At 43.4% G+C, this 24711-nt stretch overlaps 1 protein-coding gene across 16 annotated transcripts in view; it reads right to left on the bottom strand.

The window, feature by feature from the left end:
• Nucleotides 1-24711, bottom strand: part of MYO5A (myosin VA) — a 98644-nt gene that overhangs the window by 34909 nt on the left and 39024 nt on the right. For 9 of the 16 annotated variants that reach the window (XM_039557407.1, XM_019280907.3, XM_019280911.3 and 6 more), the window contains exons 5-17: nt 20117-20273; nt 15972-16115; nt 15117-15198; nt 13571-13678; nt 13021-13127; nt 10397-10662; nt 9767-9848; nt 7199-7339; nt 6262-6387; nt 4195-4278; nt 2888-2890; nt 664-825; nt 66-163 (exon numbers count right to left, since the gene is read on the bottom strand). In XM_039557407.1, the coding sequence (XP_039413341.1) occupies nt 66-163; nt 664-825; nt 2888-2890; nt 4195-4278; nt 6262-6387; nt 7199-7339; nt 9767-9848; nt 10397-10662; nt 13021-13127; nt 13571-13678; nt 15117-15198; nt 15972-16115; nt 20117-20273 (1560 nt within the window). The remainder of the gene's footprint in view (nt 1-65; nt 164-663; nt 826-2887; nt 2891-4194; nt 4279-6261; nt 6388-7198; nt 7340-9766; nt 9849-10396; nt 10663-13020; nt 13128-13570; nt 13679-15116; nt 15199-15971; nt 16116-20116; nt 20274-24711) is intronic. The other 7 variants (XM_019280909.3, XM_039557404.1, XM_019280913.3 and 4 more) reach the window with 1 other exon arrangement.

The raw sequence follows: 24711 nt of genomic DNA, 5'->3' as shown, positions 1-24711 counted from the left end.
CGGTGGCCCTGGGCAATCCCCTCCCAGCACGGGCTACTCAAACCACACAGGAACTGGCATCTTACGTGAATGGAAACTTGAAGTCATTTGGCTTAATACAGCGCACGTAGTGAGGAGTTGTAGCATTCAGGGTTTCCATCAGCAGATGAAGAGAGTTTCGAAACTTTTTGAAAAAGAAAATGAAAAAAAATATCAGTGAATAGCCTCAGTAAGCTCAGTCATGTTTGAGATAACCTCAGAAAATGGACCTCATCTTCATACTTTTAATTATGGCAAAAATAGGTGGATATCTTATGTTTGGCATATTTGTAACTGGAACCAGGTTTTCTGGGGATTGAACCCCACTTTTGATTTGAGTCAGACAAAGCAGCACATGATCCAAAAGACCTAGTTTAAGATTTTCAAAACTTCTCAGCATCCATGTTAAATCTGTTTTGAAAAGCATCAGTTTGGGGTTTGGCACCACAATAAGAAATAGCCCCCCTGAAATTGTGCCCCACAGAGCATTAGTAATTAGGGACTATTTGCTTCAAACTCCAAGGTGTAATAAGCTGCACCTCTCAAAATTGCACAGGATCCTAAGAGGCACCAGCACGCCTTGGGACCTATGAGAAAGGAGGTAAAGGGAGAGATTATTTAACAGAGCTGCATCTTCTAACTCACCTGATGTCCCACAGTTTTCTTATGCTCCTTGCTGGCTTGGCCTGGCCTGGCCTTGGCAGGTTTGATAGGCATTCGAGACAGGGGCACGCGCCCTGAAGGGGTTGCTGATGTGGGACTGAGGACCTTCTCCTCATCCTGGAATAACTCTGGCAGCAGCTTAAACTGGTAGAACAGAATAAAAAACACACAGAGGGTAAGAATCCAGCAAGTGACTGCACCTGTTTGCACTTAAGGCTAAATTCCAGGCTCAGTTTTTTTAAGAACTGCATTTTTGTTGAACTTCACAGGAGACAAATGCAAAAAGCAGACAAGCTAAGTGGTACAGTGAGTGGGCCATGGTTTAATACCAAAACTTTTGTGGGTTTGATCAGTGAGTCTCCTTCTGAAGATAAAATTGTGATTTGAGGTTTTTTTCATACAGCCAACAATAGCTTCCATGTGAATCTGTTAGATACTGACAGCAGTTTCATAGCTACTGGCTGCAATTATAAATGGCTGCTTTGATCTAAGGAGGAAACCAACCGGGTCCTCTCATATTCCAATGGTGCAGCAGTCTCCTTTGTGGTTGAGAGGTATCTGGGACACTGAATAAAGCAGCAGGCAGCAAAGATGATTCCTGCTTTATCACTCCAACTTGAAATAATCAGCTTAAGAGAGGAACCATCAACTGAAAAAAAAAAAAAACCACTAGCCAAATTTATCTGATTGAGATCTACTCCCTGCCAGTGGGAGTGGAGGAAAAACCTGAAACATCCCTCCAATACCACACAGGACTTCTGGTTCCCTTTCTCCAATGGCTACAAAACATACTGATACATCACAGCTGCTCTGAAGTAACTTATAACTAAAAATAACACCACCAGGTCTTTCTACTGACAACTGCAACAGTTCAGAACCATTATAAGAGTAAGAGAATCTGAACTTCTCTACCTGTCCATAAATAATTTTATATCTAGCATCTGTGCATTTTTTCCCAAGAGATAGGAACATTCATTTTTCAGTACTTAGAAAGTGCTTGGGCCAAGTACAACCTACAAAATTAAAAAATTGGTTTTGTCTTATGAAACTTGGTGAGCAGACACAATAACCAATGAAACACGCTGCACAACAAAATGGCACCTGTGCTCTGTGGTTGTGCCAGATGGGCCGGGAGAAGGCATCAAATGTTCCCCAGTAGCATCCAGCACAGCACTCCAGCAAAACAGAATGACTAAGGATGCTACAAAGGCATCCTAAATTCCTGAACTTAGAAAGGAGTATCACAGCTTGGCTTTATCTCACCTGAGTCTACCTCTGTAGCTGGTGGAAGAATGACATTTGCAGAGGGTGATTTAGTCTTTCCCTTCCCCTGACTCAACTCAGAGCTGAGGATGATTGGGCTACCACCTCTTTGTCAGCTGCCCTCAATGCAGTGAGTTGATGTGCACAGGCATCTGAGCTACAGAGCCAGGTCTTTTCAGCCTATACAGAAACTTGTTTGAATGTGACATGATTTTTCTGAAGCTCCTGATTGCAGATGGATGAGTTCTTCTAAGCTGTCCATACCCAAGTCTCACTCCCTTTCTCCAACCCTAGGAAAATCCGCCTGTAAAAATGAGCAAGTGCATATCAAAGGCACTATTTTCATAGGCACTGGCCCAAGTGTCCCCAGGTAGAAGAAAGGAACAGTGTCTGGCCTCTCCAGTACAGGTCAGCAATAGTGGAGCAGTGCTGCAACAATCCACACTGCAGGGCCATTCCTGTTCCTGTCTGGTTTTGGGTTTTAGTACCTCATCGATTTTCTTTGTTTTGCAGAACACTAGGAGTGTTTAAAGAAAGGGGAAACACTGATCAAAGGGTAGATAATTTATGTGATAGAAAACAAGCAACAAGCATTTCTTCCCTGTAATTTTTTCAGACAACTTAACAGACATGCTGCTAACAATCTTACAGATAATTTCTCTCAATACAGAGCCACAACAGAAGATTTTAACAACCATGCCAGTAGCAAGCATAAAAGCCCAGGACTGTTGTATTGCTTTCATGATACATGCATGGAAACTGAACTAGTTCAAAGAGGTTCTGTGGGTGGATTTACAGAGAAGGCCAAAATAAATAGCTGAACTCTACAGTGCCTGCTGAGAGCAGAGTGTGTCATGCACTTTGGAGAGCAAAGATGCATCCAAGCTGTATGTGAGATTGGGCATGGGCAGGATGACAGATGATGCATTCAATTTAGAATTACCTTCTGTTGGATGTGCACAGCAAACCCAGAAAACGCCACCACCAACAAAATAAAGTAAAAATCAGAAATGCAGTTCTACTACAACTACTAACAAAGAGGTGCTGATGAAAAATAAAAATGAAACATTCTTTACACTGGTTTTGGCAAAATTTACCATGGGGTAAAACCATGTTTCTTTTTAGTGTTTAGACTGAACTGTCTCAAGCTACACTGAGCCTGCCCAAGCTGCTGTCAGGCTCTTATGGCAGCTCTGTCCCCACTGCCTGTCCCTCAGTCACTGGCTGACATCCCTCAGAGCACCCTGTTCCTCTGCCCTGCACAGAGTGGCTGGCTGGCCCCTACCAGCTCCCCAAAGATGCCACCTGCCTCCCCCTCCACCCCCAGCAACTGGCTTCCCTTACACCACTTCAACACTTCTCCCAGTGGAAAGTCTGCTGTGGTGTTTCATTACACCACATGTTTTAATCATTTAGCTTCATATTATCAGCTCAGAATAGAAACAGAAGAGAAAAACATTGGTTTTCCTGATAAAAAAGCATAATTTTAAATGGCCTGTCCTTGATACCCAGCTTCCTGAGCCATTAGAGCCAGCAAATTCCCAACAGCCACCACTGTGCAATGTCAAGTTAATTGCCTTCCCATTTCTGAGAGCACAACCAGTGTTTCTGCCATTACACAATGCAGGCGATGCCACTGAAGGCCTGTTGTATAATATTCCTTCATGCAGTATTTTTCAATTCAGATGTTATCTTTCTTTCATAGATAGCAAGGAGACAAGATTGTCAATTCTGGTTTGTGCCCTTAGGGTCTATATACTTTATTCCTCTCTCATTTTGCTTCTGGAACAGAACTTGTCTTTCCCTCAGAAATTTTCTGCTCACTTGTCACGCCATAGACAAGGAGCTTCTGTTTTCAGGTTATAAAATTAAGGGCTTAACTGTTAAGACTTCTTATACCCCTACAGTATATCAGAAGTCATTGACATCTCTACAGAAAATATAGCAAAGTTTTGTGAAAAAGAAGCCCCTTCCCCAAACCCACTCAAAAGCCCAAACCCAACAAAAGAGCCCCCAAACCACAAACAGTGAAATCAGTGGCTAAACAGACTGATCTTACATGGAAAAAAATTAGGATATAGACTTTCTAAATTCATAAAGATAACCAAGAAAAACACAAACTATATTGAATTTCAGCTGATCTGATACTAAGGGAGAAATGTTTCCTAGATTTTTAAGGAGTTTTATATGATCCTTAATTCAAGGGATTCGTAACTGCAAAAGAAGAAGAAAAAAAACCTTTATACTAACCTTACTTGATTTTAGGACCTTAATTTGTTCTTCATAAACTGTGTCTTTATTCTTTTCCAAAAAGCCTTCACATTGATACTCCACCTGAAAGCCATCATTTTACCACAGAAAGAAATTAAATAAGAATAACTTGCATAGAATTTACCAGCTGTAACATTCACATTTAAAATATAATTCTTTTATATACTGAAAATAGCAGCTCCCAAGTGCATCTTCATTAAACATAGATTTTCCTCAAAGAGAGTGCTTTCCAGTAAAACATAGAACATTAAAATAGAGAGAGAGGAATATTGCTATTGCATTATACCAGACACATTTCACTGCTGAGAGGTGCCCGTGGGTAAGGCAGCATGACTGAATGGTTTCCGTAAGGGTGAACAATCAAAACATGTGTTGAGCATCTCCTGCACTGAACTCATCAGGGCTGCAGAGCTGTCTGAAATCCAGATGCAACCAAGAACGAAGTATCTCCTCTCCTTAGCCAGGAGGCAGTTAAGTACATCTGCCTGAAGCTTATTGTGGAAATGCCTCATTTGTGCTCACAAGGACTAATTTTACCAGAAGCCATAAAATGTCTGAATGTTGTGAAAATACATAACAATCCTCTGTCACAGGGCTACAGGGTCTCCTGGACCAAAGAACAGCCAGTGTCAGATAAAAACCTACCATTTATTTCACTGTCCTAATTCAAGGCTGAAAGAAAACCAAAACTACTGTCAGAAGTCTGTTTATCAGTGCTTGCACAATGACACTACACCCTGAGCTGCAGAACATTTCAGGGAATTCCTAGAGGGAAGAGGACAGAGGATGTCCCCAGGGTCTCTCGGCAGCTGAAAGCCCACCCTGAGCACTACCTGGGGCACCATCCGTGCTCCTTCTGCGGGAGGCTGTGCCAGGAGAGGGCAGCAGCATCCCTGCCTCATCCAGGAGGAACCCGCAGCACAGACCCCTGACCTGACAGCTGTGGCTTTGTTTTTCCTCCAAGATGTCTGTGTACGGTCACATAAGCAGACAGAAAACATAAAATGCTTAGTACAGACAGCACATCAGAGCTTAGAGCTTTGATAGTACCTGCTTGGAGCCACTTTCACCTTTCCTTGGACCTTGCTGCTCACAGACTAGACCTAGGAAAGCCTTGCTTTCTATATCAAAGTTTAACCTAATGAACAGATTATGAAATATTAATTCCTTCTTCTTCTCTCATCCACAAAATAAAATAGAACTCGTGAATCTAAACAGTTACAGAGATGTTCTTGCTGCATTCATTAAGGTAACACTAGATGCAAAAAGAACAGGATCCTTCTTCTACACATAAATTCAGGAGCCTGGGAGAAACCTACTGGAGGCAGATAAAGGCCTCCAACCCCTCATGTCAGCATGTGCAGACCTACTGATAAGAATCCCAGAGCTTCTGGAAACCTTTTTTGACAAAGCTGACAATATTCAGAGGCAGCTTTTCTGTATAACAGAACAATTGTAATAAATGGGATTATCACGTGTTTTGTTTTAACCTGAGTGGCTCAGTTTGACGAGCACTGGGAGCTGAACATGACATGCACTCCACTGAGACACCCCTCAGCCAGCTCCCTAGAAATAGCTGTTCCCAGAGCAGCCGAGGCGAGGGTGGGAGCAGCACACACTGCTCCAGCAATAGAAAAGGGTGTGTTAGCCTCTCTCCTCTTTACACATTGAGATGGCAGCAAAACCAGCATTAATTCCTTGCTGCTCTTTAGCTAAAAGGAGCGGGGGGGTACAGGATTTCCTTTCTTGTACATTTCTGTTGCATAACTGGAATTGACACAGTAATGCTGAGAGCTGCAAATGCACTAAGCCTCCATGTCTGCAAAAAGGATGGTCAGTGGTTACAGCATGTGATAGGAGCTCATTTGTGTCCCTGGCTCTGCACAGCTGCCAGTTCACTTTCTCCTCCTGATGGGGATGAGGCAGGCACACTTTTGCAAGAGCTGAGTAGAGTCAGGGATGGCACTGCCCAGTCCCTGCCTGTAGCAGCCCCAGGATCCCCTCCCAACAGCAGCAGGAAAGCAGGACTGGAGGAAAAGTCCTTACCTTGTCAGCAAAGTGCTTGATGATAAAGGCCTTATTTGACAGACGTGGTTTTTCAAAGAGAGCACATTTATTCAAATGAGTATTGTACAGTTTTTGGGCCCAGGAATCATCTGAGCCTTTTGGCATCTACGGAAAAGAATACAGAATCCACTTAAAATGCCTTGAACACTTTTCACTAGCAAAAGCCTCTAAGGAGATGGGGACAACCCTTGATGGTTTGCTTTGACATTCCAGCTCCTTGGATTCCCAGCATTGCCCAAATCAAGGACACAGTACCCAGCTGTGCACCTGCCTGCTCCACACCGGGTACTGGGCACTGCTCGGCAGCAGGTGCAGCTGCTGGACACATCTGACACCAGCAGTGCCTCCAGTGTCACCCTGCTGGGACACATCTGACACCAGCAGTGCCTCCAGTGTCACACACCTGAGGGCAGGGAACCCAAAGGCATGGCACCAGGCTGAGCAGAACTCATCCACCTCTGTTAGAGATTTCTGGGGACACTTTGTGATGCAAAGGAACCCCACACTGGGTTTCCACTGAGGCAGACACTCTGAGCCGTCCCCTGTACATGGCTTGGCATAAAATAAACCAAGATAAAAGACAAAGGGTGAAACACCAAGCAAGTGGCAATTTGGGGAAATGTGACAGGACCAAGGACTGCACTCACTATCCTCAGGGAAGAGAAAACTGTCGAAGTCCAAACAAAGTTGATCAGAGACACAGGAACAGATAGAGATACATGATGGGGGGGAGGAGAGGGGGTTCATTACTACAACCATTTTTCTCCTCCTGTAATTGCCAATTCTGTTTGTATGCTTTCCAAACTCTTGCACCAGCAGTGTCAAAATGACAACTGTCTGCAGATGACTTCTCCCTGTGAGGCCCAGAAGCAGGACAGCTGATGACCCCTTTCTACGAAAGCCCTCGAACACACACCTTGCACTCCTCATCCAACAGATCCAGAATTCCCATTTTGGCCTCTATGAGGTTGATGCACGGCTGATTGTCATAGAAATCAATCAAGGTCCATGGTATTTGTTCCTTCATATATTCTTCTTGTTCCAGCTTAAAGACATGCTACAGGGCAAAAAGAAAACAGTTTTCTGTGAAATAAAATGCAGAATAAATACATTGAACTCTCAACTGAATTCATTTTGGCACATTAATCCAGGCTGTCAAGTGACACACTAGTTCAACTGAATAAACCCTTTAACAAGTGTATGAGAAATAAATTAACCTTTTTTCCTGGCCTAAAAACAACAGCTAAATTAAAGCACTCCATATTCTCTGCAAATACCCTGTCTTTTTACTACTTTGTCCCACAATTACTATAAGCTCTTTTCTCATATAAAAAACCAACATAAAACCCACAAAGCTTCAAGTGCAGGAACAGCAACCTATAAAGTGGGATATGCCAAGCTTTTATGATTTGGAAATTATGAGCACTGCTCTATTTCAAGCAAAATTTCACTAGAAATACTTTTGTGTTTCCTTGTAGAAGAACAGAGCTCCATTTCCTCTTAAATGGCTGCTGATTTTTTTTCTAACACGATGCATTGCATTAAAATTTACTCTTTGGCAAAAGCTGAAGGAGTATTAGCACTAGGAATCCTTTAATGAAAATTCTGTGACAGGTTTATCTGGTACAAATATCAGTAACCATGTAGTTGTATATTTATTCAAAAATATTATCACAAATAACCTGCACAGCTTTAATGAAAAGTGCATAAGAGAGGAATTAAAACTTCAGGAAAAAGCAGAATAAGACATTAAACAGGCAAACTGTGGTCTTAATAGAACAAGTGCTTTGAAAAACCAAGAAGACTGCTGACTCCAGTTATTTTTTATGATGTTTCATCCCCCATTTACATTTCTCTGCACACTTAATGCTGCTGTGGCAGGTGCACCCATGCTGGGAGTGCCCCAGCACCAGCACCAAGCAGCACAGGCATGGTCTGGGGTGCCACAGCACCTGAACTGGGGTGCCAGTCCCAGCTGCCTCGAGCTCAGTGTACAGCCCACAGACATCTCACAGCTCCCCAGCACACATCTGTCAGGCAGCAGAAAACCACCCTGACAAAGCTGTTTATCCCTTTATCTCATTAGCTTAACGCCATCCTTCCCAACACTGCGCTCCTGAACCGCGCCCACGGGACCCATTCCCACCCTGCACCTGGCAGGGAAGCCCTGGCAGCGTTCTACTGGCAACTCATATCCAACCCAAGATCTGAAAGAAAACAGAAACCCGTTTTTTCAGTGTGAAGGAACTAGCAATTAGGTGGTGAAAAATGCCTTCAGACCTGATTTTCCCTGAGGGCGGTGGGCACCAGGCAGGGCTGGGTGGTTGGGCTGTTCCCAAGCAGCGGCCCTCAGCAGGGCTCAGGCTGCTCCAGGCAGCTACATGAAGGTTTGCTGGCTGCCACCAGCCACAGGGCTTTAATTTAAAGCAACCTCCACCCTGTGTGCCTGCACGGCAGCCCAAGGGGTCCGTGTTCACCAGCACTGGGTTTGGCAGCCTGGCAGGACAGCAGTGCAACAGCCCTGTCACCCCCTCCTCTGTGAGGCAGGTGCTTACAGCAATTGCACAGGAGTGAAGGGAACAGGGGCACAGTGATCTTTACTGAAGAAGAGAACCATTACAGACAGCTCTTACAGCAACTAGATTTTGCTGCAGAGTTGAGCAAACTCCAAGAAGCCCTGTGCCCAGCAGGTACGACATCCCACTCACGGAGCTGAAGCCAACCATGGCACTACCCACACAGAAAGGACATGCCAAGGCTGGAAAGCCCAGCCTCTGCTCCAGCACCCTGCTTACTCCCTGACACACAGGGACTAAGCAGGGCACAGGGGAGCCGGTCCTGCGAGCACACACTGCCACAGAGGTGCGATCACAACGAGAGTTCAGAGCTATCCCGGTGCTGCAGCAGAGCCTAGCAACAGCCCTGGCAGAAATAACTTGCCTCATCATTATGCAGGTAAGATATGTAATTGCAAACGTCACTAAGGCTGAGGAGAGAATCGTGATCTCTCTGGAGGAGGGGGAAGAGCCGCCTTCTGCCACACGTCATTCATCAACTTCAGGATGCAGCTGAAAAGCCTCAAAAAATAACACCGGGGAGGAAGCGCAGGCGGCCGATCTCCAGCAGCGAAGCCGTGCTCGCCTGCCCATCCAGGGGCTCTCAGAGGTTACAGAGACACCACTGACTCCAACTTCATCCACACGGTGCTCTCACTGACAGGCAATCTCAGGGTCTTAATTGCCAAGCACTGCTTCTGCCTTATAATTGTTACTGTGATCGGAATTTCAAATAGTCCCAGAGCAGCAGTTAGTCATAAAATCTATTTCTAGGAGATAGTCGATCTTTCCCCATCCCTCAAAGCCCACAGCCAGGACAGCTGGTTAATAGACTGAAGGAATTCATCCTAACCACTGGGGACCCAATTAGCAGAATGGACTTGGATGAGAGGAAAGGGAAGAGGAAATGCCAGTCATTTCCTACTTACCATATTGAACTGCTGCTGCAGTTTTTCGTTGGCATAGTTGATACAGAACTGTTCAAAGCTGTTGATTTCGAATGTTTCAAATCTAAAATATGCATATACTCAAAATTACTAGTGTACTGAAAAAAAAAGATAAAATTACCCCAAAATTTTTATTTCCCTCCCTCCAGTTAAATTAATTATTTCAGGCACAAATAACACAGGTCAAGCAAGAAAGCACACAGGGAAACAGCAAATTGCACCACATAGGCAGTTCAGTGATGCTTCCTCTCTAGGCAGGGATGAGGAACGCAGGGAAAGGACTGATGTTCCTGGAGAGCACATTAGTTATCTTCATCCTCTCTGTAAGTGTCAGCTTGGAGGAACCTGACATGAAAATTCCCTTGTAACTTTCCACAATGCAACAGATAAATGAACTACCAACAGCAAAAACCTGAAATCCCACTATAAATGTCAAAGTCATGACAAAGATCTTAGCTAGTATGTCAAAACTAAACACCTACTTCCTTCAGCTGGAATAAGCAGCTGCTAGGGTTTGGGGCTTTTTTGTGTAATCCATGCAGTGCTAGATGATAAAGATTCTTTGCAGTCAGATGATTACGTAAGAGTGTCGTATCTCTGACAAAAACTCACCCATAGATGTCCAACACTCCGATGAAAGAATGCTGTTTTACAGTAGCATGGAGGGCTTTGTTCACATGATCTACAATCCAGTTAAAGAGATTAGCATAGATATGTTTGGCAAGTGCATCTCTGGCATTGATGGCATGAAGTTTGGAAATTGGCTTGATGTAGGTTTCGGTGGCAGTGGCAAGCTTCCTATGGCAAAGCCAGTGGGCCATCTCCTCATACTCCACACCCATGAGGTCACAGAAGATGATGAGGGGCTCATGCTTGGTCTAATAAAAACAGGCTCATTAGATATTGAAACAATATTACCCATAGCAAACATACAACCGTGCAAACAGAACTGCCTGCCTGCAGTGATCCTACAATAAGCAGCAACAGCAACTTCCCCAGCTCTTCCTCCTTCAAAACGTAGCAAGTTCCCTACCCACTCAGCACATTCACATTGCTGAGTGAATTAGTGAACAAGCTTCCTTAAAGGCTTTTATTTTACTACACTTGTGTGCACCAAAATGCTTCACACAGGGAACCTGAAACCTTCACAAAAATGAATCGTCTGGCTTCGCTGGGCTGGACTTGGTGCTCTGAATTCTTACTACTGCCTCAGGCCAAATGGACTGCAGCTCCTGAGTGGGGCTCTTGACTGCTCACATACAGACACGGCAGGGAGTGATGGGCAATGCAGAACAGCCCGAGCCAAGAAACAAATAGTATGGAAGGGCTTCAGTGCTCTGGTCTCAGTACTTAAAGTGTTTTCTCAGTGAATTCTGGAGACAAACACTCAGAGATTGCAGCACACAATGATGTTCTCTAGCTCTCAAATCGGACTGTATAGGAGAAAAAAACCTGAGCTTTGTTTAACTGGGTAAAATCAACCAGCAAGGCTTGCATGCTGAGATGGGCATGTAAGATTTCTGCATAAAAACCAGTGCAGTGCATTTACCACTCAATAAGATACTACAGCTTGTGACTAACATGCAAACTGATCACTAGAAGTCAAGGAGGCAGACAGGTCTTTCCTCCTCAGGAGCTCCCCTAGCACTGCCTCCTGATCATGCTCCCATTGCACCTGGTGGCTCAGCAGCACATTGACAAGCAGTGTTCTGACAAGGACAGATGGCACAGGACTGTTACCACATGTACCCTTCAGGGTACATCAGCTTTCAATATTTCCACATCCCTGTGACTTCTCTGGGGCTTTTTCTAGTTCTTACAGCATACAGGTCCCATGCAGTTACACCTCCAAAATCCAGTTAACTGAGCATGTTTTACTGGCTTGGAAGACTATGATAAAGTAATAATAATTATGAACACTGCACAAATGAGTGTCACATTAGGGTTGCTCAAGCTGACATTAAACAAATTGATTCATTGCCACAGCAGCATGCCTTTGCTGAGCACCCTGCAGCACCACTGTTCCAGCACCACACCAGTGCCTCCCAGCAGAGCAGTCTGCATGGCACAGAGCTCTGAGGTGACATGGCTACTGCCAGAGAACAGCACAGCCCAGGCAATGATGCCACGGAGCCGACACTGACCACTGCCTGCCAGGTGTCAGGCCAGGGTTGCACAGGAACCTGCAGCTTTTTACCAGCTCAGCCAGTGGGATTCCTGCACTGGAGATGCTCATTACAACACAGGCAAGCTCCTCATGTCCTGGGGCTCACCAGCTTTCTACCTGTGATCGCTAAATGAGCTTTCTTCGTAGCAAAAGCCTTTATAAGGCACACCAAAGAGCCAGACTACTGCTGTGGTTTCAAAGCAGCTGTTAGATCCCACAGGCAGGTGGTGTCAGGGCAGGAACACCAGTCAGCTCTGGCCCCATGAAGGACCTGTTGTCTCAGCTCCAGAAACTGCCACTGCAGATGCTTGAGAAAGGGACTGACAGCGACACAAGAAAGAAACCCTGCAAGTGTTGCTATTATTGCAAGAGCAAGAGAAAGATGAAGGCTGTGCAGGCCAGCAGTGGACATGCAAGGAGAGGCAAAAGGAGAAACTGGTCACTCAATCCAAAGAAGAGACCAGCCAGATCTGGCTTCTCATCTCCAGAATATGGGCTTGGGCAAGAAGCCTCAGCCCTCAGCAGTGAGGAGGGTTTTTAGATCAGACTATGCAGTCCTTGTTGCTGATCTCCAAGGCAAAAAAGAACTGATAAAACCATGACACTTAGATGAGTCACACAAATCGTATCTGTACATCCTATACTCATGTCTAGACATCCCAGAGGACTTTGCAAAGCATTTATTTTGCAATTATTTAGGACATTTTGGAATTTAATGTCAAAAAAACCTCATTTGGCAAAGCACTGACTGTGTGCAGGGAAGATACTCATGTTGGAATATAAAGATCTAGACACCTGCTCAGGAGTTCAAAGCTAGCTTGCCTACTAGACTTTTCTAGGACAGATCAATTACAGTTATAATTGTACACCAATGTTGTAATACAGAGAGTACTGTCTAAAGCCTCTAAACTGAGAAGAGTTGAATCCATCTGCAAAAGACTGAAAATGTTAGCAAATTAGAAATAAACACATTTCCATTTTACTCTTTTTCAGAAGAGGTCCCTGCAAACAAGCAGAAGGCAGGCCTGTCAGAGTGCAAACCGTGCCCTTCAGCTCATCTACTACTCACAGGAACAGTGCAGCTGTCAGAATCCCGAGATGCAAACTCCACGTTGCCCAAGTGAAGGATGCCAGCAAGGATTCGAAAAATTCCCATCTGGTAGGAATCACTAATCCCTGGAAAAGGATGAATAAAATGTTTTGAATGGAGAGACCTGCAGCTGATGAAAAAATTTATTAAAGAGAGAAAAACAGAGACCGCTGTGTGTGACTTTGACATTTGACAGTACTAATTGGCTCCACTTCTATCAAAAACATTTTACCACCAGATGAAAAAAAAAAATCTATTAAAATGAATCATTTAATTTGCTGTTTCAAAGTGCTTTGTCAGTGACCTCCAGCACTGTGTATGTTACACCAAGGGAATCCACCATTTATGTTCATATAATGTATGCTCCTCTTAGATCTGTAATTCTACTACAATTTAAATACCTTCTGCATGGTTATCAAACTCTCCTTGGTTTTAAACACAACAGAGTATGAAAAAAATATACACAAATAATATAGAAAACAGTTGCTAGTATCTCAGATTTGGAATAAGACTGTGATTTACCAATTACCTAGCAAAGTGCAGGCCTGCCTGGTGTTCACCATTTCCTTAGCATCATCAACACCATCAATCACAGGGCTTCCACCTTGCTTCGTATAGTGAAAGTAATTGGCACTCCCTGCAATAATAAAAAGCATGTATTATACAAACATTGATGCAGAAATTCACAGCCCATCTGTAAAGCTGTGTCATGATTAAGTTGCTCGTGGCAGAATCCATGATTTGACATATGTATATTTTCGCCTTCTGGCTCATAAGACACACTTTTCTAGAGAAGATTTTTTTCAAGATTTAACTGTGCAAGTAAGTATTCCTTAAGCTACCTGATTCCCACAGTAGGTGCCCAAGCATATTCTCTACCTAACCTCGGTTCAGACTTCCACACCTGTGGAATAATCCCTTTGGAAGCAGTTACTCCTCAAGTCTGAACCAACCACCAAGCGGTCAGTGCAGAGTTTGGAATCGTGTGACAGACATCACTGTGCTAGTACTGCATCAGGATATTATCTTCTTCCATTTTCTCCTCTTTTCTAATTTATGGCCTGGCTCAGCCTTAGGAGTATGTGTGACCCATTCAGGCTGAGGTGGTGAGGTTGGAGAACAGATAGCTCCATACCACTCTGGGGACAGCTCTGGGCTCCACTGGTAGACCAGTAGCTCTCCTGTGTAAATTCCTATGGCTTCAGTGGTTCCCCTGCTTCCAGCTGCACTAACAGACTCCTTTTCTTCTGATCAGCCAAGGTTCCAAGAATGGTGAAAGAGAAGTCTGCTAAATGGCTTCTTCAGTTATAATTACATCAGTTCCTTTCTTTCCTGTGTGAGCAGATGCGAATCCTAAATGTGCCAGGATGGTGCAGAAGAGCAGAGAAACACTGTAAAACCAGAACGGTATTTCAGAAACCAGCACAGGCTGTGCAGTTTTCCTGCTATGAAACCGACTTTTAAAAATATACAGGAAGCCCTGAAATTTATACTGAATTTTTAAAATGATGAGGTGATTGTCTATCCTAAGGCCATCATCATGCCTTTCTTTTACAAAGCACCAACTCCTGTCAAATGACAAAACTTTCTTCTATCAACATTTTAATTTGAAAAAGGAAAAAATTCTCTTATCTGCTTTTTGATCACCAGGTTAGCAGAGATTGTAAAGTAATTGCTGCTAACAGCCCAAGTAAAAGTATGCAGATCAAAATAAGCTTTTCAGATGCTTATACCAGAAAGGGCAAAATCCTCTAGTGGCTGGAACAATAGAATAAAGGTTTTAAAGAACCAAGAGAAGAGAATTTCACCCTCCAGGACATACTAAGTCCTATTGATTGCAACTGCAGTGTATTAGAGTCTGCTGAATAAACAAATCTGTTACTTTTGTTTTATCAGAAAACCACAAAGTCTGAGGTCTGTCATTTTAGTTATTTTCAATACATTTTAGTATTTGAAGGTTTAAAAGTCTAGAATTTAAAAGGGAGCAATTGTTCCTTTGGATCTATGGCTCAGGAAGCTCAGAGATGCTGCCCTGTCCCTACCACCACACAACACAACGAAGGTGAATGGCATACCTAATCGTAGGGTTTTAAACTCAGGCAGTGCTGCAGAGGCACAAAGCTGGTAAAAGATGTGGTAATTTCTCTCCTCTTCTGCCTTTAAAAAGAAAGGAATTTGTTATTTTTCACCACTTAACAAGTGGCAGAAACAACCATGAGCAGAAATTAATTACTGTGTATAATGCTTTATCTAGCAATACATTAAGAGCACAGAAGCCACGTGGAAAAAAGGAAGATACATCAGCATCTATCTTTTCCTTCTTGGTTAATTTAATACATTTTCAACAGTAAGAGGCATGCAGACATTTTCACTTTAAAAAAAAAAAAAAGAAAAAAAAAAAGCATGATTTCACTTTTCAGAGCTGCAGATTACCATTAAATATAGATCAGGATTCTGTGGGTGGGCGAAATGATCACACTCAAACGTTTTTCATTTTCCAAAAATAACTAATACCATTTGCCTCAGCATTTATAGTAAGCTGGTAAAGGGAGTATCTTCCTTGCCAAGGCAAAGCTTGAATTTTGAAATGAAGGACAAGCTCAGAAGATTATGACTCATGACCAACATTCAGTAATTCTGAACTTAGGCACTCTAAATTCCATACCTTCAAACCAAAAAAAAAAAAAAGAAAAATACTCTCTTCCAGCTAAACCCCTCTTACTTTTAAAATATACAACAGCACTTCATGTAACATCCCTGCATGGTACAAACTAATTATTATTTTTATGTCTTTAGGCAGCCAGTCAAGGATAAGTCCATTTTTAGTGAGCTCTAGACTATCAGGTAGGCAAAGGTGTAGAGGAAGTGTGGAACACAGTGGATTGGTTCAAGTATGACATAACAAAATGAAGAGTTTACATCAGTATTACCTGAAACACCACTCTGGATTTTTCCAGGAGGTAAGTTCTCATGTTAGCACCAATGATTCGATACCTCTTATCAAAACCAATTTCAATGTATTTACCGAAGCGACTGCTGTTGTCATTCCTGGTAGTTTTGGCATTTCCAATAGACTGAAAAAAGGGAATATTGTAAAGGTTAAACAGCTTGTAGAAATTATCACATCTTTTTAATCATCTGCATGGCTCATAAACACTTAACAACATTAATCTTGTCCTGGTTTAAAAATAATCAAGAATTTAATGAAGAAAGATCTCTGCCTGGTCAAAAAGTTACATCAAAACATAGGTATTTCATTAATGTAAGACTGGCAGCTGATACTCCTAGCAATTATTTCACTTCCAGATAGTCTAATTTTACAGCTAAAAATCCTTTATTGTTCTCTGAAGTCTTTCAAAAGGAAATAAAGAGTCTAACAGAAAGCTCACGTACACACAGATTTCTTCCAAGGACTTATTAAAACTGTAAGAATTATTTCACCTGGCTGTATTCATATATGTAGGTGTACAGATATAAGTATAGTCCTTGCAACCTCTGAAAGTCCACCTGTCTTAAACCCCCAGCCCACTCTGTTCTGCCTGGCTAACAGTTCATTATTACTATTACTCTCTAATCACCACATTTCCAAACCATTTCTGCAAACACAAAAGTTTAAAATATTTACTGTGTGCCTAAGCATAATCTAAAAATTAACATGCACAGACTTGTGTCATTTGCCTGAAACTGAACCCCCTCCACAGCAGCTTGGTTACTGACCCAGAGACAGCCCTTGATGCTGCCCTGCCTTGTGCTGAACTTTCTCAGATTAATTCAATACAGCTTCACACACAACAAACAATACTTCATGCATTTCCTCCATTTCACATGTCCTGGGATGCCCAGGGCAAATAACGACTGTGGATCCTACGTGGTGCAATTCTGCCTTACCTCATCAGCACTGGGGTTCACCCCACAACAGTCACCAGCGGGATCAGAATTCAAGGCATGCAAATCACAACGTGCGCAACTTCAAAGAAAAGCATTTTCTCTTCCCAGTTAGACCATTTTTCAGACATCATACAGCAATTCACCTTCCAAAAAATTCCTTAAGGTATCTCTGTACCAGAAGGAATGGCATTTGGAGTAACTGAGATGCAGCACACTGCCCTTCACCACATGGGACTGTGTGTGTTACTAAGCCCCAAGTGCACCACTGTATCTGTGTCCTACTTTCCCAGTCCACACAGCAATCCACTGGAACTCTGTACTGAAATAAACTTGAGAAAAGCAAATGAGAGCAAGCAGCACTGCTGAGTATCCCAAATCTGCAAGCAAAAGGCCAGTGAATGGGTCAGTGCCAGCTGGTACAGCCTGGAAAGGGGGATTAGACCGTCAGAAACCCCATGAGAGCAGCAGCAGCAGCAGCACACACACCCAACAGAGCAGATGTCAAAGTGGGCATCAGATGGACAGCTGCTGTAAAGGATCTAGGAACAAACTGCATCTCTGCAGCTCTAGGAAACATCAAATTCATTCAAACTGAATGCAACTCTAACTGCACTCTTCTGTTTTAAAATTATTGCTACTGTGATATACTTTGGTGGTGGTGGTAGCAATATAATACTACAACATTTCAGAAACCAGTTATTCCTTTGGAAAGTATTACTGATAAAACCAGAAAGTCTTTGGGATTATAAGATTGCTTGCCAGAGCACATACAGAGCTGTACTATTTGTGTAGCTGTAGAGGGTAATGAAGAATGAGCAGCAGGAAATGACATATAAAGATGTGCTTTAAGACTTCTCCACTTCTACATTTGCAATAGGAAAACTGTATATAGTTATTGACTACAAAAGTAGTCACTTAGATAGTTGCTAGAAATGTACAGTGATCTCTTGACATTACTGAGTATTTAGTAGGCTAAGACCATGTGATGGTAGCTCATTAAATACTGATGTTTAGGTTGTCCAAAGAGAAACTTAAAAATAAAATGACCTTTTGCTCCTAAGACTTTACAGTCAGCTTAGCAAGTGAGGAGTTTCCTGTTCCTAAAATGAACTACTCATTTTCCTCCTAAAATATATGGGTTAATTTGTGTTTCTACTGATTTATCAACTAAAGACTTCAAAACATTAATTATGCTATCATAAGAGTCTGTCTCAACATCAAATTTTACAACACTGACTCCAGAGCTAATTTAAAGTTCAAGTGTTGGGAGTTAAAAGGATAACTTTTATCCAAGTATAATGACCTTTAGAGCAACTGAAATATATTTTTAGATATACCCTTGTTCACAAAATTGGTATCCCTAAAAAATAAAAATAAAGCACCACCATTGGTTTTCAGTGAATGAAAAAAGGTACAGATGGGAAGCTCTAGTCCTCAATTTAAACTTCCTTGCTTTTGAAAATTAATTCAGATAATCAGTGGTGAGCTGATGGCCACTGACTGGGAAGTGGGGTGCAAGGACTGAGAGCAGGATGTTCGCTTTAGGCTTTTAGACCAAACAAAAGAAGTGGTGCAGGGAAACGGCAGAGTTTGTATTTCACCCAGCAAAGGCCCAGGCACAGAGCTGTCCTGCAGAGCCTCGTGCCAGAGCTGTCCCTGGCAGGCTGATGTGAGGGCACCCAGTACCAGTGCCGTGCTGGGCAGGGCAGGAGGGGGCTCAGCGCCCCGGCCCCGTCAGCCGCACGCCCAATGTCAGCGTGGCCCGGGCGGGATGCGGCTCCTCCTGCAAACACTGCAGCACTGCACGGTGCTCTCTGGGCTCAGCTCACACCTGCAGAACGGCCACTGCTCCCCTGGGGCAGCTGCAGCTCCAGGCACAGCGCAGCTCCCTGGCTTCCTCCCATGGCTGGACATTTGGAGGAGTCACTGCCCAGCACAGCACAGCTTGTTTTATCCCACAACAGAAGTTTCCAAACACCACACAGCACCACAAACCAGGCACAATTACCTTGTGACAGACACACACAACTGTGATGGGGCAGCTATAGTTTGAGTATCATGAACTCCTCATGCCAGGAGGAAAGGAGGAATAAAACATAGTTCATTTTTTAAAATACCTGAGAAAAAAAACAATGGCAGCATTTTGCATTTCACATTTCACTGCATGCACTCTATTTACTCATGATCTTTCACACTACTGCAGAGAGATGACCAACATCTACCAAGGCATCAGTGGTCCAAAAGCATTTTCCTAGGCTGTTCACAGGCAGGAGCATGAGTGCCCCTATGGACAGAGCTACTTCTCTCGAGAATTTCCCCCATCACTCTAATGAATCATTTCTTAACGTAGTTCCTCAACTTCAACCACAACCTGAAGCTACACATGTAGGTAAAGGCAGGAGAAACAATTCAGGTAAGTCTAAGAGATCTTTTCTGCTTGGCTATGACATCAGAATTTGTGTCTCCTGAGCCTCCCAGAGAACAGACCCTGAAGCAGGAGGAATTGTACATGTTCTCTCAAAGTCTATTGCCAGCATCTGTGCTCCCAAGCCAATGGCTTTGGTACTTGACTACAGTTAGTTACAACCATTTCCAGAACTGAAACATGACTCTGAGCTCATTATAGCAAAATTATGTCTTCTTATGTTGTTTTTCTCCTCTGAAAGAAACTGTGTGCATCCCATGTAACTTTGTTTTCTCTCAGTCTCTCTTTTCTAATTGTATTTCCTAAAATTTAACATTTGCTTTACTTCCTTTCAGAGTACAATCTACTGGCCCCACTGTGTGATGTACATATTTAGTGGTTAAGACCACAAGTTTTATCCTCTTTGGAATTTTTACACACAAAAACAGTCTTCTCCAATTGCATTTGGCCAGCAGTCTGGGAACTACCAGTTACAAAGCTGAAGAGACTTAAAGCAGTATTCATATAAAAATGACTTTCTTATGTGAAATACATGATCAATACTGAAACATTACCTCCCTCCCATCTTCTCTCAGTCTTTCATAAATGTTACAAAAATGACACCTAAAGCAACTCCTTGTAAATGGATTAAACGCAAAATTTTAATATATATTTATAGATGTTTTTTAGAAGTACGGATTGCTCTCTCTATCGAACGCTTATGTTTGCCCCACAGTAGTAACTGCAGCTGGAGGGTGGGGTTTGGTGCAGTAGCCCTCTTACCTCCATGATGGGGTTGGAGGCCAAGACTTTCTCCTCAACATTGGCTTCACTGGCAGATCCACTGACCGTGGCGAAGTACCTCATGGCATACTTAGCAGAGACAGTCTTTCCAGCTCCAGATTCCCCACTGACAATGATTGACTGATTTCGCTCATCTCTGAAACACAAACACACGTTAATTCCCAGCTGTTCTCTCAAGACACTTATTTTCTGCATCCCCAGCTTGGCAACAACCCTTCCACCACAGATGTTAGCAGCACAGCATAAGGTAAGTGCACGTGGCAGGCACGAGGCAGTTCGTTACCGAGCCGCCTGCCTGCAGGATGCTCCTCCAGGATGGACACTGCTGGCACAGCCCAGCCAGCCAGCAGAGCCACTGCAGAGAGCCTGGCTATGGCAAAGATCTGCTACTGCTATTCACTACACGCTGCTGCAGCTACTTCTACCCGGAGTGTGTGGTACAGGGCTCCACTACATTAGCAGTGCTCATTAGTAAACATCATGAGTGCCATCTTACAGATAGAGAAATCAACAGCAGAGTCAGCCACAGAAACCTTTCGTCCCTCTGATCTAATCACCAGCTTATCCCAGAATTGTTCTGAATCTGAAAAATTCAAGCATGGCTGTTGAGGACACAGACAGCAACTCTGGAGTGAAGACAGTCCCTCTGCTGTGAAACAATTTCTTCTCTTGTAAAAAAGAATAATTTCAATTTGCTGCTAAAACAATTTTCTCTCAACTCAAAGAGGGCTCTGTGCATAAACCCAACTATATGAATAAACAACACACTATAAAATAACACAAATTAACATTTATAGAGCCTGAAACTTTTAAAATAAAGACCACATGTGCTTTATAAAGCTTTTACATTTTCAAAGCAAATGAAGTTAAAATGAAAGACATTTCAAAGTATTCCTATGAGTTGGGTGAGCTTAATCACATCTTACACACTTGCATGAAGAGGTGAAAGAAGGAATAAAACTTCCCCCAGAGCTTTACAGAGCTGGGGCAGGAACACAGAGAGCATAGCCAAGGCACAGACCAGGCTGTCCTCAGAGCACAGGAGCTGTGAATGACACTTGAGGCACCTCCACGTTCAGGCAGCACAGTGACAGTCTGCAGGGTCTGCCAGTGCCTGCCGAGGCCACTGGGAAATGCTGTGCAGGGGAATCGAAGACATGTGCATGGAAAAACTACCTCTGGCTTCTGCAGCCTGAAGGCCGGCAGAAGGTCTGGAGTTCTGCTTCTGGGACGGTAAAAAAACCCCTGCTGATGATAAAAAGCTTCATTATTTCAAACATGTATAAAGTATACGTGTTCTTTTTCTGTGTTAAGTATAGGAGGCCCGTCCACCTTAGTCAAAATCGGTGATTTTGTCTCAAATTTGTGTTACAGGTGACGTGTCATGCTTACGAGTCCATAGGTATCCCAACACCCTACCAGCCCCAAATGGAAACTGGACCGTGTCCATGTCCCTCAGCAGGGCCTCTAATGCACCATGGCCCCCAGAGGTGAGAGCCCCTTCTCCTCCTGCTCCCTCCCTTCCTCTGTCCCAGCATGATGCTTGTGATAACCCCTCAGGCACCTCAGGTGCCTGGCCAGGCCTTCCCACCTGGTAGAAGAATGGTGACCATCTCTATCTCCCACCTGGAGTTAAACACCATTCCCATCAAATCAATTTGATCTCCCACTGGCTTCCTGTGAGACTCTGCTGCTATTCTCAAGATGCTACCTATCTTCAAGAACAATGCCAAGCCCTCAGGTAAGAGCTCAGCTCCAGCACCCACTTCGTGCTGCTCAAAGCCACAGGCTGAAGGAGCCTCTGGGTCTGTCACCCATCCTCTGGGAGAGCCACAGTGGCATTTGTTTAACCAAATGAAGGTACTGGTTGAGACAGATTTTCCACATTTTGGTAAAAAGAAATTACTTGAAATGGCTGAGTGCTGCTTTAAATTTAATAGCAAAGTGTTAAGAAGATCAAAGCAACCTAATTTTATGTTCTCAGCTTCCATGTAACACATGCAATAGGTGTGAATGACTACAACACAGCTCACATTCAGACACACCAAGCTCAGTCTCAGTGGGAAAGTCGTGGGAAAGAAGAACTGTTCAGCTTGATAACCCAGGTTTATGCAGCCCAGGTCACACAGACCCAGCTACCAGAGATGCCAGCCTTGGCCACAAGTCTCATCTCACCCTCCAGTGACAGGGGCCATCAAACAAGATCTCAAGGGAGGTCTTTGTGCCTGGGATGGCTTCCAGTAGCAATGAAGATTTCCAGCTGGAAAATGAAGAAGAAACACTCGTGTTTCTTCCCCATTCCCCCTCGCAGAGTTCACTCATGGTAGACAGAGGTGTGTGGGAGAGAGCCTGTGGCTCAGGAAGCTGCAGGAGTTACATGGATCCTCCTGCTCAAAGAGAGCAGCAGCAGGATGCAGGAGAAATCAAAGCAAATTCCTAAAATCCAGGCTTAAATGGGACAACTGGTAACAATTTTCCTCTCCCACAGACAGTTCCTGCAGAGTGTCAAAAACAACCATTTCTTCCTAGGATTGGCACCATTCTCTGGCACCTGTGTTCTTTCAAACAGGAAAAAAAACCCCCATGCCATTCTAAAATATGAAACTTCTGGTCTGATTTCAGAGTCTGCTTAACACAGGAGACAGGCAACAACATAAGCTTTTCATTTGTAGATCACCAGCTGTTTCATGTATTAAATACCATTAAATATATGAAGACTGGGGAAGCTCAAGTCTATGAAATGGATCCTCTGATGGTTAAACATTTTAGTTCCCAAAGTACAAAAGGCTTTCAGAAAACCAAGGAATGCAAACTCAGACTTCTGGCAAAACAGACTTCTGACAGAACTGTCAATAAAAATGAGCTATTTTGCCAAGAAAGGAACATGGAAATAAAGGTGTCTCATTCCAGCTGTCACATCCCTGAAGGACACGTGTGGGAGCATGGAAAACGCACACTGGTTTTGCAGTCCTTGGTCTCTTCTCAGGAGTTCCACTTTTACAAAGACAATAATGAAAATATGAGTTTGAAATAATTTCTCCTTAAGAATGTTGCTAATTAGCCAATTTCTTTCCCCCATGTCCTAAGATATGAAGACATACTCTTCTCCCTAGCACACACTCATGTGCTCAGGAATAAGGGATCCATTATTGTATTCCACAAGTACATACACACATGCCCGTTGCACACACTGGCTTAGAGAAGAGAGGGTTTGCTCTGTGTGAGCTGAAAGCATTGCTGCTGTCTCTCCTGCAGTGACTTTCTGTGTCTGCAGCAGCCACAGCCATCGTGACAAACAAAGGGCTCCCTCACTGTCTGCAGCAGCGTCCTCTTGCCAGCGCTCCATCCACGCTCAGGGCCGCTCTTGTCTTCAACAGTACATTAATCCATTGTTCTGCTTTAACACACTGCAGTGACCATCCTCTAGCATATTATTCTTTGTGCTTTTTGGCAGAGAGAAAGGAAAACACAACAGAACACCGCCCGAGATGGCACTCGGCATTTGAAGGAGAACGGACAAAACAGCAGCAGGGATGAGCTCTTACTGCCACAGCCCCAGGAAGACTTGGCTTATGGACATCCTACCACAGGCAGCAAGGTCTTTAGTCGTGGAGGAGGCTGGAGTGGTCCTGCCAGGCAGCTGGGCCAGCTCAGCAGAAAGCTCTTTAACGACATAAAACTTTAAAGAAACAGAACGCCACATGTAAAGGAAAAATTACAAGTAAACTAGCATCAAAGCACCCTGGATGATGTATGAAATGTAGTGAGAATTATTTTTAATTATTTGGTATAAGCAGCGGTCTAAAGTATAGCCTCTGTTCATGTCAAATGAAATTTTCATCATCAGGCTGCATTAAAAACAAAGCAAAATTTAAAAGACCAAAACACAACAAAGGAAAAACTCCCCAGAAAACCGAAGTGACACCACCCAAGTTCATTCTCAGAGATATAATTCACCTTTCAAGTTATTTTTAGTTAAATCATTAGCCCCTGACCTTTGACCTGACATCTTGAGCACTTAACATGTCACCAGTCAGAAAAAAAAAGCTATAATTAAAACTTTCAGCCAATGAAACATTAAGTAGGACAACAGCTTTATGTGTGACACCACTTTGCAGCCAGATGCCTCATTTTATGCAATACTTCATCTTCATGCAGTTTTTTCTCTGCATAAAACACGTAAGTAGATTATTTTAAAATTAAGATTACTTCTGAATGGAGGGAGCATTTTAATTATGCTTTTGCAAACAGAAATGAGGAAAAGCAACCTGGGAGATGAGGGGTGGAGGAGTCCTCTTTCCCCCAAAGGCAGACAGCAATCAGATCCTAGCACACAGAACTACATCACAGTGATGCAATGTTAAGCCAAATTATCTTGAAAAGATAAGACTGAAACAGTTTGACTGGGAGCAGTCTACCACTCATGGAAACACCACATTATGTTCAGGCATTGGTCAGGATCACATTCAGCTTCTGCTGCTTCTGAACAGTGCAGAAGAATAAAGGAATGACAAAACTACACAAAAACTGCCATTTTAAGATGACAGGCCCAGACACTGCACAAGCTGAAATGT

Source organism: Corvus cornix, chromosome 10 (assembly GCF_000738735.6).
Source record: "Corvus cornix cornix isolate S_Up_H32 chromosome 10, ASM73873v5, whole genome shotgun sequence".
Taxonomy (NCBI): domain Eukaryota; kingdom Metazoa; phylum Chordata; class Aves; order Passeriformes; family Corvidae; genus Corvus; species Corvus cornix.
This window is presented reverse-complemented; position numbering and strand designations above follow the sequence as displayed.